The sequence below is a fragment of the Erpetoichthys calabaricus genome, chromosome 5 (assembly GCF_900747795.2).
Source record: "Erpetoichthys calabaricus chromosome 5, fErpCal1.3, whole genome shotgun sequence".
NCBI classification, from domain to species: domain Eukaryota; kingdom Metazoa; phylum Chordata; class Cladistia; order Polypteriformes; family Polypteridae; genus Erpetoichthys; species Erpetoichthys calabaricus.
Window position 1 is genome coordinate 242,126,673 of NC_041398.2, and position 16,920 is coordinate 242,143,592.

Here is a 16,920-nt window from a genome sequence, read left to right on the forward strand (position 1 = left end):
ACAGGAGGTTCTGCTCAAGCTTTATAACACACTGGTGAGGCCTCATCTGGAGTACGGTGGGCAGTTTTGGTCTCCAGGCTACAAAAAGGACATAACAGCACTAGAGAAGGTCCAGAGAAGAGGAACTCGGCTGATTCAGGGCTACAGGGGATGAGTTATGAGGGATGATTAAAAGAGCTGAGCCTTTACAGTTTAAGCAAAAGAAAATGTAATGTCAGAAAATATAAATTATTACACATAGGAAGTAAAAATGTCAGGTTTGAATGCACAATGGGAGGTCTGAAAATCGAGAGTCCACCTTATGAGAAGGAGTTAGGAGTCATAGAAGACTTGACACTATCAACTGCCACTATCAGACTACCTTTAAGAAAGCAAACAGTATGTCAGGTTATATAGCGCCTTGATGTGTGGAGTACAAGTCACAGGAGGTTCTGCTCAAGCTTTATAACACATTGGTGAGGCCTCATCTGGAGTCCTGGGTGCAGTTTTGGTCTCCATAAAGACATAGCAGCACTAGAGAAGGTCCAGAGAAGAGCAACTCGGCTGATTCAGGGCTACAGGGGATGAGTTATGAGGAAAGATTAAAAGAGCTGAGGGAATTAGTCCAGTGGATCGAGACGGTGACATTAAAATGAGTTCATCAAGAACACAAGGATGCAGTTGTAAAGTTGTTAAGGGTAAATTTCACCCAAACATTAGGAAGTTTTTCTTTACACAAAGAATGATAGACACTTGGAATAAGCGACCAAGTAGTGTGGTAGACAGTAAGACTTAAGGGATTTTCAAAACTCAACTTAATGTTTTTTTGGAAGAAATAAGTGGATAAGACTTGCGAGCCTTGTTGGGCTAAATGGCCTGTTCTCGTCCAGAGTGTTCTAATTGAGACTGCTTAATAACACGTGGTTCCCGTGCAGAGCTATCACAATTAAAAGCTTCTCTATCTTAAAACACTTCCTACATTGATTCATATTCTGATTTAGTGAAGCACAATTGGGTTGTTAGTATATTGGAGATAACTTGTGTTTATTGAGGTACAAAGCACGGAGTATAAAGAAGGACTGCAGGATTTTATTTCTATTGTGGACCAAGTCTGTGTGTGTTCATCTTTTTGTGTCAACCTCCAGGTTTTTATAGCTTGTATATTTGCCGCCAAATTCTAAATATATTTAAGACCAGCAACGGCGCACTGCACGATAACGTGCAGTGAATCCACTTGACTTGAGCATTCATAGTTTTCATCCTCTTTCTCTGTACGTTTAGCATTCGTTTGCTCAGAGGTTGATGCGCTTGTTCCTTCCTGAGCCTACTCTAGCGGCCCGCTTCTTCTCTTCTTCCTTCGGCATCTTTTTCGCATTTAAACTGATTAATTCAGTGTTTGTGTTTCAGTTACTTAGTACGTTTTCCTTAATTTTTACTTAAGCTGGCACTTAAGTCTCCAGTCTGCCTTAAGAATGGTTTAAGATATGAAGAGGTAGGGGAAGTGAAGGTGATGGTGGTAGGGATGAGAATGGTGCCTGTACGCACGCACCACACGACCGCCCTGCTGCCGAGAGTTGATTTGACAATAAAATAAAATTAAAATTAAAAGAGGAATTACTAAGGAGGTCAATAATCACCCTGAAAGCGGGTAGTAGACGTCACATAGTATATGTGTACCAAATTTCAGGTCAATCGGTCAAACGGTTTGCGAGCTACAGGTGATTTAAAATCCTGGACAGACAAACGGACAGCCACGGTAGCGTATTACAGATCTAATTATGCAATTTTCACTATGCTATAACTTATTAAGTTTATTACATAGAGAATTCACAAAAAATTCTTTTTGTTGCTGATAGATGGCAGCACCTGCCCTGCATTTGTTTAATTTAGATTTCTTTTGGCTTACATTGTTTTCCTGCATTGCATTAAAAGTTGCGTAATTAGATCTGGACCACCCTATATATATAAAGACAAGCCATCCCCTGCGGCTTTGCCCGCATATTAGTGACACAGGACTGTGAGGAGGGCCCCGCCCGGCTCCCCACTCCTGACGTCACGCTTCCCCTTGCCCTCGGCCCGCAGCCTCTGTCTAGGATTCGCGAGAATATATCACTCCTGCAAGCAAACTATGATTCCTCTAAGTAAGCGGAGTTAAGGATACGCCCCGAGGCAGACGCGTGAATGAGGAAGGCTCCCACCCCACAGCCCGATGAGTCTCTCATGGATCCGCGCTAATAAATCGGAAACCGCAAGCGAACTATAATGAGAGAAGTCGCAAATTCAACAGAACGTTCAAGCAAATTCTAGAAAACAACCCGATCTGAATCCGCTAAGTAGTTCTCTCGTGAAAAGTGGACAGACATACAGACAGAACACACTTGGACCACAAAATTTTTAAAACCGTTTCTTAGCGAGTACCTATGGGCCAAGGGTAACCTACATTCCAAGTTTCAAGTCCCAGGTCCTCATGGTTCGTGAGATTTCGTGATGAGTGAGTCAGTGCTATTTGGCTTTTTATACACTGTGTGCGCAATTATTAGGCAAGTGAGTATTTTGACCATATCATCATTTTTATTTATGTATTCCGACTCTAAGCTGTACAAACTTGAATACTTATTGGATTAAAAGCATATCAGGTGATGTGTATTTGTGTAATGAGGGAGGGTGTGGCCTAAGGAGATCAACACTCTATATCAAGGTCTGCGTAATCATTAGGCAGCTTGTTTTCCTCAAGCAAAAAGAGATTTAACCGACACTAAAAATTAAAAAATTGTAAAAAGTCTTTCAGGGGGATGCAGTACTAACCCTAACCTTAACCCTAATTGCTCAGATACTGGGGCGTGATCATAGAACCATCAAACATTTTGTTGCAAATTGTCAACAGGGTCGCAAGAAACGTGTTGGGGGGGCAAAAAAAGACGCAAAATAACCGCCAAAGATTTGAGAAGAATCAAACGTGAAGTTACCAGGAACCCGTTATCTTCCAGTGCTGTCATATTCCAGAACTGCAACCTATATGGAGTGCCCAGAAGTACAAAGGTGTTCAGTGCTCAGAGAGACATGGCCAAGGTAAGGAAGGCCGAAACCCGACCACCACTGAACAAGACACATAAACTGAAACGTCAGGACTGGGCCAAGAAATATCTGAAGACAGATTTTTCAAAGGTTTTATGGACTGATGAGAGATGAGAGTGACTCTTGACAGAGCAAATGGATGGGCCCGTGGCTGGATCAGTAACGGGCACAGAGCTCCACTTCAACTTCAGTCTGGTATTATTAAAGATGAGCTAGTTGGACCTTTTCAGGTTTAAGATGGACTCAAAATCAACTCCCAAACCTACTGCCAGTTTTTAGAAGACAAAGACACTTTATTCAAACAATGGTAAAAGAAAAAGTCTGCATCTTTCTAGAAGACCCTGATTTTTATGCTCCATCACATGCATCGAAGTACTCCAATGTGTGGTATGGGAGGTAAAAAATGTATATACCGTATTTACCTGTGTACCACGTGCACATTTTTTCCCGAAAATTAGCATTAGAAAATCAGGTGCGCGTCATACATGAGGGAATTTTTTTCTGTAATGTTTACTTTTTCTGCTTGGGCTCTCTCCCTCGCTCGCTCTCTCCCTCGCTCTCTCTCTCGCTTGCTCGCACCCACGCGCTCTCTCTTGCTCGCTCGCACCCACGCGTTCTCTCTCTCACTCGTTTGCACGCGCACTCTCTCTCTCTTGCTCGTTCAAGCACACTCTCTCTCTCTCTCTATCTTGCTCGTTCGCTCATGCTCTCACTCACGCTCTCTCTCTCTCTATCTTGCTTGTTCGCTCGCACTCATGCTCTCTCTCTCTTGCTCGTTTGCACGCGCACTCTCTCTCTTGCTCGTTCGCTCTCTCTCTCTCTTGCTTGTTCGCTCATGCTCTCTCTCTCGCGCTCGCTCATGCTCTCTCTATCTTGCTCGTTCGCTCGCGCTCATGCTCTCTCTCTTGCTCGTTCATGCGCTCTCTCTCTCTTGCGCGTGCGCACGCTCTCTCTCTCCCTCTCTCTCTTGCTTGTTCGCTCTCTCTCTCTCGCTCACTCGCTCTCTTTCTCTTTCTTGCTCGTTTGCACGTGCACTCTCTCTCTTGCTCGTTCAAGCACTCTCTCTCTCTCTCTCTCTCTTGCTCGTTCACGTGTGCGCTTTCTATCTCACTCTCTCTTGCTCGTTTGCTCATGCTCTCTCTCGCGCTCGCTCACGCTCTCTCTCTCTCTCTCTTGCTCGTTCTCTCGCGCTCATGCTCTCTCTCTCTCACTCATTCGTACGCGCTCTCTCTCTCTCTCTCTTGCTCATTCGCTCGCGCTCTATCTCTCTCGCATTCGCTCACGCTCTCTCTCTCTCTTTCTCGCTCGTTTGCTCTTTCACCATGCAACAAAAACAGAAGGGCATTTCACTGAAAACGTGCCCTAAACTCTTCCTATACAATCACAACGCGCATTGTACACGAGGCAAATTTTTTTCGTGATTTTCTTTGTAAAAATTAGGGTGAGCGTCTTACACGAGGGCACGTGGTACACGAGTAAATACGGTATTAGCATAAATAGCATATTAACATAAATAACCAGAAAAGTAATTAATAGTTTCTGAAGCATTAGATTTAGCATAAATTAGAATGTTAAGCAAATAAGAGAGGTCAAGAAAATGGTTAACTAAAAAATCAGTCATGTTACATTTTCTAGTAAAAAAGGAAATTACCAGTATTAAGAGAGGAAGAATAGAACAGGACAAGAATGACGCACAGAAACTATCCGAGGACAGAAGAAGGGGTGACCAGGACACCTGTGTTCGAAGGTTAGGAAGCTGAGGAATGATACCAATGACATAATATAGAAAAATGGTCCTGGTAGGCACGTGAGAAGCCAGCTAGGATAGTGAATCAGCAGAAACAGCAAAAGGCACGACCTTTGTTATGGTCGTGTTACATACGAGTAAATGAGTAATTGATGCATTTTTGCAGAACCCAAACTAAAGTGTTAACTTTCAAATGACACCACATTCCACTCCCTTTTGTATTCCCACTTTCTAAATTTCAGGTTTTTTATGTTACAACCGTATTTGCTCAGACCCGACAGACCACTGCAAATCAGGTTATACCCCCAAAACAGCAGACACTCATATATGAAGAGCTACTGCCATACCTAGAGACCACCTTCCATCCATCCATTTTCCAACCCGCTGAATCCAAACACAGGGTCGCGGAGGTCTGCTGGAGCCAATCCCAGCCAACACAGGGCACAAGGCAGGGAACCAATCCCGGGCAGGGTGCCAACCCACCGCAGGACACACACAAACACACCCACACACCAAGCACACACTAGGGCCAATTTAGAATCACCAATCCACCTAACCTGCATGTCTTTGGACTGTGGGAGGAAACCGGAGCGCCCGGAGGAAACCCACGCAGACACGGGGAGAACATGCAAACTCCACGCAGGGTGGACCCAGGAAGCGAACCCGGGTCTAGAGACCACCTTCTGAAATATAAAAAACAAGAACCGCGTTCCCCTTGTTGTCACCTGTAACGCACACCTTGAAGCACTTCGAAAAATTATAAAAGAACTTCAGCCAATGCTACACAATGATGAAATGCTGAAAATGGATTTCCAGAACCCTACCCTCCTGGCATACAGACAACCTCCCAACCTGCAGCCACTACTTACAATACAATACAATTTATTTTTTGTATAGCCCAAAATCACACAAGAAGTGCCGCAATGGGCTTTAACAGGCCCGGCCTCTTGACAGCCCCCCAGCCTTGACTCTCGAAGAAGACAAGAAAAAACTCCCAAAAAACCCTTGTAGGGAAAAAGTGGAAGAAACCTCGGGAAAGACGTTCAAAGAGAGACCCCTTTACAAGTAGGTTGGGCTTGCAGTGGGTGTCAAAAAGAAGGGGGTCAATACAATGCAATACACAGAACAGAACAAATCCTCAATAAAGTATAAAAATAAAGAGTAGAATTTAACAGTAGATGATATCACATAATATGATTTGGATTTGTTTAGAGTCCTGGAGACCTCAGCCATCAAGCTGCCTCCCCCATTTTGTCATTCCACAGCTGAAATAGTGCTAATCCGATGAAAGGACCCCTCTTTCCCACGATTCCTGCGATCCTCCATCAGGGATGACTTGATGTCCGACAACAAATTGTCCGAAACTCCCTAAGTGGACAAACAGAGAATGGCAGAACTCCCTGCCTACAGAAAAGATGTAAAATATGTGCTCTCCAGAGGTGGGTAGTAATGAGTTACAATTTACTTGAGTAACTTTTTAAAAAATTGTACTTCTAAGAGTAGTTTTACTTCACCATACTTTTTACTTTTACTTGAGTACATTTGTGAAGAAGAAACGCTACTCTTACTCCGCTACATTGGGCAACACTTGACTCTTTACTTTTTTCCATTTACACATTAGATACGCTATGTTTTTGCCAGAGAGAAGTCGCCAGTGGATCTACTGCATGACTGTTTCACCAATCAGACGTAGCAACAATAATCACATGACTCTGTTTCACCAATCAGACGTAGCCATGCAGTCACATGACCACAAACAAACTTCCTGCGTCTGCAGCCCGTGAGAGACTTTTTAGTCATGCGGGGCTGCTATTCACTGCTAAACGGTCACAGTTTCACTGCAAGAACCTTGAGAGCCAACTCCTGCTGAAGCTTAACCATCACTTCACTGAGTGGAGAACAAGCAGGTTTTAACCAAAGATGCACAGACACAGACAGTCAAGGTAAAGTGAGACTTCTTAAGTTATTTTCTATCAGCTGTTCTATTTGGAGGGCAAGTGTGTGACGATGCCGGTCCCCTAAAGACTCTTTTCTTTTCTCCTTTTCTTTGATTCCCCACTTTTTTTTGTGCTGACCCGTATATATACACTCCCGTCTCCGTGGGCCTTAATCACATGCCGCTGAACGCCAATAAAGCAATTGAGAACGATCGCACCCACACATGCAGGTGTGACTCGCTCCAACTACCTCATTAACTCCCCACGGTTGTGCAATAGTGCCTACGGAGAATGACACGGCTCTATGGATTTGAAATGGCCTGTGGATCCACTACACGACAAAGTGAATATGCAGTATTATCTTGTAACTGTAAGCAGTTGGCACTGTTCAAACATACACGTTACCTACTGTAGGTATCAGCTTCAAAAGCTTTGTTGTGAAAAACTGAGATTTGGAACTTTGTGTTGTTTGTGCATCTTTATTTTAGATAGATAGATAGATAGATAGATAGATAGATAGATAGATAGATAGATAGATAGATAGATAGATAGATAAGGCACTATATGATAGATAGATAGATAGATAGATAGATAGATAGATAGATAGATAGATAGATAGATAGATAGATAGATACTTTATTAATCCCAAGGGGAAATTCACATTATATATTTTTTAAAATATTACATATTTTGTAAAGATGTTATTTATTTTTACTCATTTTTTATTTTATTATTTGGAAATACAGTACAATCCCTCTTAGGTGACCTCGCTTTAACCGGCCTGTTAAAATAAAATTAAAAAAAATTTTTTTTGATCCTGATTTCTTTTTTATATTATATGTATGCACTTCCTTCTTTCCTGGAAGGCGAGAGGGCTCCTACTTTCAGACTGATTTCCGTTTACATATTCCTTTATGAATTTTCCACGGTGCCTTCGTCTTTCTACCTGGCGGCTCTCCTCCTTCTCCCATCAGGCTTCGCAACCGGGGAGTCGCCCTACCTGCACGTGCAGCTGCCTTCCACACTGGTCTGGTAGCCCTCCAATCCCGGGCTACGTCGGGGTCCATCCGGATCGAGACTTGGGTTCTTTCCCCAGCGGCCAGGGCGATCACGCTGGGGCTAATCCAGCCCAAAGCCTCCTTGACTGCCGCTGCCTTTCAGCGGCCAGTTGTCTTCAACACCGGTCACTCCAGCTCCATGATTGCTCAGCTGGAGCGACCGCTTTCTTCAGCCCCACCGAGTGTTGGCCAAACACTCATCTGCAGGGTTTCACCTCCCAGCTGCTTGCCTTTGCTCCATCGAATCTGCTCTCGCTCTCCTGCACCTTTCCTCTATCTGCTTTCTTCTCCATTAACCTCCTGTTCTTTCCTGTTCTCCCCCTAGCCACCTCGTGCTTCTATTTATCACAGGGATGTGGATCAGATGTGGCAATTAGTAGTTCCCGGGAACACTTACAGATGCGGACGATTCCTCACCTGTGCACTTAAGCTAGGATCGTCCACATCACAAATTCCCCGGGAACCGATCAGCCACACATACTCACTAAGCCACAGGTGCGCCGATTATTTATTTAAAAAGTGGCCTTTTTGACTTGAGCTGTGGACCCATACACCACACTGTCCAGTCGTTGTACGAGAAAAACACCCGTGTGCGAAATCGTGGATGAAGCCTTGTGGATATGGTTTCTTCAGGAACGTCGAAGAGGTACAGTACATACCTTAGAAATATTTTTCTACATGAAAATAGGTATGCGTCACATTAACTGGCCAAAACAACAACTGGCCATGGGTCCAGTCCTGAGCTGGTCGGTTAAGAATTTGCACATTATTTTATATTTTTGTCTGTCTTATTGCAACATTTCTAAAAAATAAATCATTTATTATGTTCAAACAGTTACTCAGTGCTTGAGTAGTCTTTTGTCATTTTTCGGATGACTACTTTTTACTTCTACTTGAGTCATATTATTTTGAAGTAACGCTACTCTTACTTGAGTACAATTTTTGGCTACTCTACCCACTTCTGGTGCTCACATTTATAAAACAGACCGTATAGTTATACCACACTGTCGACTAGAACATCACATAAAGGGATCATCTTCCTGCAGATCATCTAATGTGGTCTACCTCATTCTCTGCATGAAATGACCTGACACTGCACTCCATGTGGGAGAAACTGGACAAACCGAGAATGAATTTCCACAGGTGCCACATCAAGCCTGTGTGATGGACGGCCGGCAGCTCATCCCAGCCGACACATCTAGGTCACTACAACAACAACAACATTTATTTATATAGCACATTTTCATACAAAAAAGTAGCTCAAAGTGCTTTACATAATGAAGAAAAGAAAATAAAAATAAAAGACAAAATAAGAAATTAAAATGAGACAACATTTGTTAACATAGAAAAGGAGTAAGGTCCGATGGCCGGGGGGACAGAAAAAACAAAAAAAACTTCAGGCGGCTGGAGACAATAAACAAAATCTAAAAGGGTTCCAGGCCACGAGACCACCCAGTCCCCTTTGAGCATTCTACCTAACATAAATGAAATAGTCCTCTTTGTATTTAGGTTTCTCACAGAAGGACTTGATGATGATGGTCATGCAGACTTCTGGCTTTTAATCCATCAATGTTGGAACATCATGGTGCTTTGAGTAGTTGCGCCACCACCAAAAGGACAACGGAAAAGGAAACAGAAGAAAGAGTAGGGGTTAGTACAGATTTTAGAGCCACCATGAATAGTTATTATAATGAATTGGATATACAGAGTATCAGGATTTAATTTACAGTGAAGTTATGAGAAGGCCATGTTAAAGTAATGTGTTTTCAGTAGTTTTTTAAAGTGTTCCACTGTATTAGCCTGGCGAATTCCTATTGCCAGGCTATTCCAGATTTTAGGTGCATAACAGCAGAAGGCCCCCCGCTTCACCACTTCTTTTAAGTTTTGCTCTTGGAATTCTAAGGAGACACTCATTTGAGGATCTGATTTGGAATATAAGATGTCAGACATTCCGATATATAAGATGGGGCGAGATTATTTAAGGCTTTATAAACCATAAGCAGAATTTTAAAGTCAATCCTGAATGACACAGGTAACCAGTGTAGTGAAAACTGGAGAGATGTGCTCGGATTTTCTTTTCCTAGTTAGGATTCTAGCAGCTGCATTCTGCACTATTTGGAAACGATTGATGTCTTTTTTTGGGTATTCCTGAGAGGAGTGCGTTACAGTAATCTAGTCGACTGAAAACAAATGCATGAACTAATTTCTCAGTATCTTTCAATGATATAAGAGGCCTGACTTTTGCTATGTTTCTGAAGTGGAAAAATGCTGTCCTAGTGATCTGATTAATATGCGATTTAAAATTCAGATTAGTCAACAGTTACCCTAAGCTTTTAACCTCCGTCTTGACTTTTAATCCTAATGTATCCAGTTTATTTCTAACTAGACAAAGAGCCCATTTCGACAACGTAAGACGAAACGGGCATGAGTGGAATAGTAATAAGTATAAGCACCACAAACCTGATATAGGTGTATTGAATGAATACGTAATTAGGCCTCGAGCTGTAGTCAAAATCGTCTTTCAGGCCTCTAGAGCTTTACTCGAAGTCGCCTTTCTCTTTGAATTTTCGTGGCCGTAAATCCGCCGCCTGCTGCGATGTTGGTCGAAGTCGCCTTTCTCTTTGAATTTTTGCTGCCGTAAATCTGCCGCCTGCCGCGATGTCAGTCTCGTAAGGTTTTTCGGGCAGCTGCACAGAAGGCGACTGCGCATTCGGCTTCGGATTGACGTGAGTGAGTGAGTGAGTGAGTGAGTGAGTGAGTGAGTGAGTGAGTGAGGAGACTGGCGAATTATATATAAGATAGCCTCATTGTATCCATTATTGCCAATCACTAAGATTTCAGTTTTCTCTTTATTTAGCTTGAGAAAGTTACTATTCATCCATTCTGAAATACAAGTCAGACATTATGTTAGTGAATCAAGAGAATCGGGGTCATCAGGTGCTATTGATAAATACAGCTGTGTGTCATCAGCATAGCTGTGGTAGCTCACGTTGTGCCCTGAGATAATCTGACCTAACGGAAGCATGTAGATTGAGAAGAGCAGCGGACCCAGGATAGAGCCTTGTGGAACACCATATAGGATATCATGTGTCTTTGAGTTGTAATTACCACAACTAACAAAGAATTTTCTCCCTGCCAGGTAGGATTCAAACCAATATAACCAATAAAACCACTAGATGGCGTCTTCCCTGCAGCATGGAGGTGCCCCAGATTCCCACAGGGCACCATGGGAGATGGAGTTAGATTTCACAGCCCTGCTGGGTGCCACCGTGTGACGCTGCAGGGAGACGCAGAGATTTTTATTTTCCCTGTATCCCGGGAAGTACTCCCAAGTCGTGGGGACGGAAGAACAGAAGTGCTTCCGGGCTGAAGAAAAATATGAGTCTTCATCTGCTATTGAATCACAATGACTGAAGGACAGGAGCACTTCCAGGTCAAGGACTATTTAAAGGACTGGTGCAGACACAGCAAGCTGAGCCAGAGTTGGGTGGTAGTGTGACAGAGCTGCTGGGAGGAGAGGAGGATTTATTGTATTATTGATTATTGATTTGTTCATTGGGGAGATTGTGGTCCACTGTGGCACAATCTTTATTTAAGAAAATAATTAAAAATATTATTAGTGCTTTTACCTGGTGTCTTGAACGTTTTGTCTGCGTGGTTTGAGGAGCGACAGCGCCCTCTAGTGTCACACCTGGCAACACAGATGTTCCTGTAGCAGCACATGGACACTGTGAGAGGGCCATTAAAGCGGGGGTCCTCAATCACGATCCTGGAGGGTTGCAGATCAGATGTAAAGATGTTGGGTTACTGAATCATATTAAATTCTTTGGTTAAAGTAGAGCTTCATATTTGTTCCTCTTCTTTTAGTGTCTGGACACCCAGTATTAAAAGAAGCAGACATGAGGATTGTTGGAAATCTGGTAGCCACGTCAATCAGAGAACGAAAAGAGAGGCAGAATGCCCTGAGCCGGAATATTGAAGGACAGACTGGGAAAAAATAAATCTTTGTGAAGAAGAAGCAGCGCCAAGAGTGCCTTTTACGCCGAGGACAGCGCACTCCACGCTAATGGAGGTCCCTTGTCGTCAGTGAGTGGCTGTAGAGCACAGAATTAGCTTTGTCTTAGTCGAGTTGTTTTATATCGGTTTGGAAGTTCAGATATTGTAATATTTCAGGGCTCTGTCCTAACGTTCTTTTATGTGTTTCTTAAAAGTTTTTGATTTGATTTAATAAGATCCAGTGATGAAGCATAGTCTTGGAGTTGAAACATTCATTTTACTCTGCTGTTTATTATTCATATTTTAATGTACCTCATTCTGTGTTGATTTAAAAGTAACTGATAAATAAAAAATGATTGTATTTATTTATAAACACAAAGACATTTTTAATTTGGTTTGCTTTCATCTTCACAGATTCCTTGTCCTCTAACTTCTTCTCACAAGAATCCACAAAGGGAATTACAATATTCCGAAAAGTTGAATTTATTATCCTTCCTGATAATTTTAACTGATTTTCTATTCTACTAGCTGTCCCCTGCGGCTGCGCCCATGTAGTGGTGAAACAGGACAAACTTTAAAAATCAATAGATGTTGGTACTGTATCTGATCGTGTTCAGCTCTGACGGGAGAGCGTTCCCCGCATGGGGTGAAAAAGCACATGGCCATGATATCTCTACCAATGAGCAGGTACCCTCTAAAACACACATAGCTCTGATCTCTCTCTCAAACGACAAACGTTACTCTTTAACAATCTGTAGATTGAACATGTCTGTTGAACAAACTGGTATCACTAGCTAAGCGGCTAGACAGGGTGTGCTCCAACACGTGGCGAGAGGTACAGCGACTCCAACAGAGGCTGGCGCATGAGAGAGGAGGGCCCCGCCCATCTCCTTACTCCTGAGGCCCCGCCCAGCTCCCTACTCCTGAGGCCCCGCCCAGCTCCCTACTCCTGAGGCCCCGCCCAGCTCCCTATTCCTGAGGCCCCGCCCAGCTCCCCTGCTCCTGAGGCCCCGCCTAGCTCCCTGCTCCTGAGGCCCCGCCTCCCCCTCTCCTCAGCCCGTAGCCTCTCAGATTTGCGTAAATAAGTCGGTACCGCAAGTAAACTACGATACATAGTGCGATGAGACAAGTCACAAAATCAACTTGGAATGTTGAAGCAAATTATAGAAAAAAACCCGATCGAAATCCATTAAATAGTTCTTTTGTGAAAAGCGGACATACAGACAGACGTTGGATTTTATATACAGTCATATGAAAAACTTTGGGAACCCCTCTCATCCTGCATAATAATTGACTCTCCTTTCAACAAAAAAGATAACAGTGGTCTGTCTTTCATTTCCTAGGAACACTGAGGTGTTTTCTGAACAAAGATTTTTAGTGACACAGTATTTAGTTTTATGAAATTAAATCAAATGTGAAAAACTGGCTGTGCACAAATGTCGGTCGCCTTGTCATTGTGCTGATTTGAATGCCTGTCACTGCTCAATGCTGATTACTAACAACACCAAATTGGTGTGATGACCTTGTTAAGCCTTCATAGACAGGTGTGTCCCATCATGAGATATAAAGGTATTTAAAGTGGTCAATCGCAAGGTGGGCTTCCTTCCCTTTGACTCTCCTCTGAAGAGTGACAGCATGGGATCCTCAAAGCAACTCTCCAAAGATCTGAAAACAAAGATTGTTGAGTCTCCTGGTTTAGGGGAAGGCAACAAAAAGCCATCTCAGAGGTTTAAACTGTCAGTTTCAACTGTAAGGAATGGAATCAGGAAATGGAAGGCCACAGGCACAGTTGCTGTTAAACCCAGCAGGTCTGGCAGGCCAAGAAAAATACAGGAGCGGCATATTGTGAGAATGGTGACAGACAACCCACAGATCACCTCCAAAGACCTGCAAGAACATCTTGCTGCAGATGGTGTATCTGTACATCGTTCTACAATTCAGTGCAATTTGCACAAAGAACATCTGTATGGCAGGGTGATGAGAAAGAAGCCCCTTTCTGCACTCACGCCACAAACAGAGTCGCTTGTTGTATGCCAATGCTCATTTAGACAAACCAGATATATTTTGGAACAAAGTGTTTGGACTGATGGGACAAAAATTGAGTTATTTGGTCAGAACAAAAGCGCTTTGCATAGCGGAAGAAGAACACCGCATTCCAAGAAAAACACCTGCTACCTACTGTCAAATTTGGTGGAGGTTCCATCATGCTGTGGGGCTGTGTGGCTAGTTCAGGGACTGGGGCCCTTGTTAAAGTCGAGGGTCAGATCAATTCAACACAGATCCTTCAGGATAATGTTCAAGCATCAGTCACAAAGTTGAAGTTACGCAGGGGTTGGATATTCCGACAAGACAATGACCCAAAACACAGTTCGAAATCTACAAAGGCATTCATGCAGAGGGAGAAGTACAATGTTCTGGAATGGCCGTCACAGTCCCCTGACTTGAATATCATTGGAAATCTATGGGATGATTTGAAGCAGGCTGTCCATCAAATTGAACTGAAGTGGAGAGATTTTGTATGAAGAATGGTCAGAAATACCTCCATCCAGAATCCAGACACTCATCAAAGGCTATAGGAGGACAGCGTCTAGAGGACAAAAGGAGGCTCAACTAAGTATTGATGTCATATCTCTGTTGCAGTGCCCACATTTATGCACCTGTCTAATTTTGTTATGATGCATATTGCATATTTTCTGTTAATCCCTCTTAATTCATTTTTTAATTTAATTTAATTTTTAATTTTTGATTATCATTGGCTGAGACTGAAGATGACATAACTGAAATGCTTAAAATTATGAAAAGAATTGGCACGGTAGATCCCGGCAGTTACTTTAAAATGAGTTCAACAAGAACACAGGGGCACAGATTTGTATTGCTTCATTTTTAAATTTGTTACAAATATTGGAAAGATTTTCTTTACACAATACATTACCAGGTGGGGTGGTAGGCAGTAGAAGTTTAGGGTCCCTCAAAACTCAACTTGAGGTCTTTTTGGGAAATTGAGGTGGAGTAGCATGGTGAGCTACAACAACAACATATCTTTCTGTTGCACATTTTCTTACAAATGATGGAGCTCCAAGTGCTTTACAAGATGAAGAAAGAGAAAAGAGACAAAATAAATAAGAAAGTAGAATTAGGGAACACTAATTAATGTTAAATAAAAGTAAGGTCAGATGGCCAGGGAGGACAGAAAAAACAAAAATAAAACTCCAGACGGCTGGAGAAAAAAACAAAATCTGCAGGGGGTCCGAGGCCACGAGACCACCGAGCCCCCTCTAGGCATTCTACTTAACATCAATGACCTCACAATCAGTCCTCATGGTATTCAGGGTTCACATGGAAGAACTTGATGATGACGGTCATGTGGACTTCTGGCCTTCAGTCCATCAATGGAGGCACATCACGGTGCCCTGATCAGGTGGTGGTGGGGGGCGCAGATCGCCACCACAGAAAACCAAAAAAAGAACAGAAGAGAAAGTAGGGGTGAGTATGGATTTCAGATCCACCAGGAATGATATTGATAATTAAATGCATATACAGAATATCAGGGTTAAACTAAGATGAAGCTGTTCTAAGATTGTTCTAATTGGGCCTTGGGCTCTGTTTGTTTAGTTTGTATTAGCAATCCTGGAGTGAGATACCAGGTGGGGTGTTAGGTAAGGGTACGCTGAGACCCATCCAAACCCAACCGGATGATATTTTGTAAAGTTTGTGTGACTTGAAGACCTGCTCTTATCAAAACCGTTCTGAGTGTTCTGAAAGCCACATCACCCACCTCCAAGTTTGGAGAAACTTTCTTCTTTGTTATCCTTCTAAACGCTCTCCTTCAGAGTTCATTTGTTCTCTTCCTCCCTCTCTCTCTCTCTTCCTCTCTCTCTCTCTCTCACTCGAAGCACACCATCTGTTCACACTTTGTCTTCCTGCTGTTCACACTTCTCATAACTTCATAGTCTTCCTTTTTTTTTGGCTCCATTTCCATAGACTTGAGCTCTTCGCTGGCACGTTGTACCTTTTCCGCTCTGCACTTGACTGATTCTCCCTTGAAGGTTTAAAGAAGTGGCGTTGGAAAGACTCCTGGTGTCATGTGTGTGGTGGCCGGCAGCTCTTGAGGACTTGATGACCTCTCAACACAACTTTGGTAACATGGGGACCAACTTTGAATGCAAGAGAACGATGTTGTGCCTGACTGAGGAGGTGGCCTGCTTCAGTGGACCCAGAGCAAGACATCATACCGTGAGATAACAAGGACGAGTGTCAGGTGTGTCACAGGATTGATTATTTTACTGGTGTGTTCATTTTTTTTGATTATCTTATATTCCTCACTTGTTTAGATGGTGATCTCACATCATTTCTTAGTATCTGTGATGATTGGGACTTCCTGATAGGACACAGTTAGGCAGAGTCACTTAATTTAGAGGTTGTGACAGCAGATAAATGTAATGTAACATTTATCCTTGGGTGATTAGGAGGTCACCAAGTACAGTTACAAATTCTCAATGTGTGGAAGATCAACAAAATTATCCTAATATCTATAAAAAGGTGATGGGACTGGCTTGAGTAACTATAGGCCAGTAAGCTTAACATGCATCAAGAATCATCTTCTTCTTCTTCTTTAGGCCGCTCCTGTTAGGGGTTTCCACAGTGGATCATCTTCTTCCATCTCTTCCTGTCCTCATCATCTTGTTCTGTCACACCCATCACCTGCATGTCCTCTCTCAGCACGTCCATAAACCTCCTCTTAGTCCATCCTCTTCTCCTCTTACCTGTCAGCTCTATCCTTAGCACCCTTCTCCCAATATACTCTGCATCTCTCCTCTGCACATCTCCACAGCAACACAATCGCACAAAGTTCCTACCGGCAGCTCCACTCTCATTACTTGCTTCCTCTCCTCCTGCCTCCGGACACATCTCTCCCCCTCTTCTTCTTCTGCTTCTTCTTCTTTGGCCAACAGTAGCCCAATTTCTTCCAGCACCCTGGTGGCGGTCGTTGTTAACCTAAGGGCTAGACCGATTCGGTATGGAAATTTGTATTGTTGTCCGTATATTGATTTGGTAAAGTTTTACACCAAATGCCCATCCTGACATAACCCTCCCCATTTATCCAGGCTTGGGACCAGCATGAAGAAAT

The 16,920-nt window shown here is 43.1% G+C and overlaps 1 protein-coding gene across 2 annotated transcripts in view; it reads left to right on the forward strand.

The window, feature by feature from the left end:
- Positions 1 to 12,129, forward strand: part of LOC114643040 (uncharacterized) — a 304,597-nt gene extending 292,468 nt beyond the window's left edge. Inside the window, exon 17 of one of the 2 annotated variants that reach the window (XM_051928134.1) lies at positions 11,664 to 12,129. In XM_051928134.1, coding sequence (XP_051784094.1) covers positions 11,664 to 11,797 — 134 coding nt within the window. In that variant the 3' untranslated portion in view covers positions 11,798 to 12,129. The remainder of the gene's footprint in view (positions 1 to 11,663) is intronic. The other variant, XM_051928133.1, reaches the window with a different exon arrangement.
- Positions 12,130 to 16,920: the final 4,791 nt, after the last annotated feature.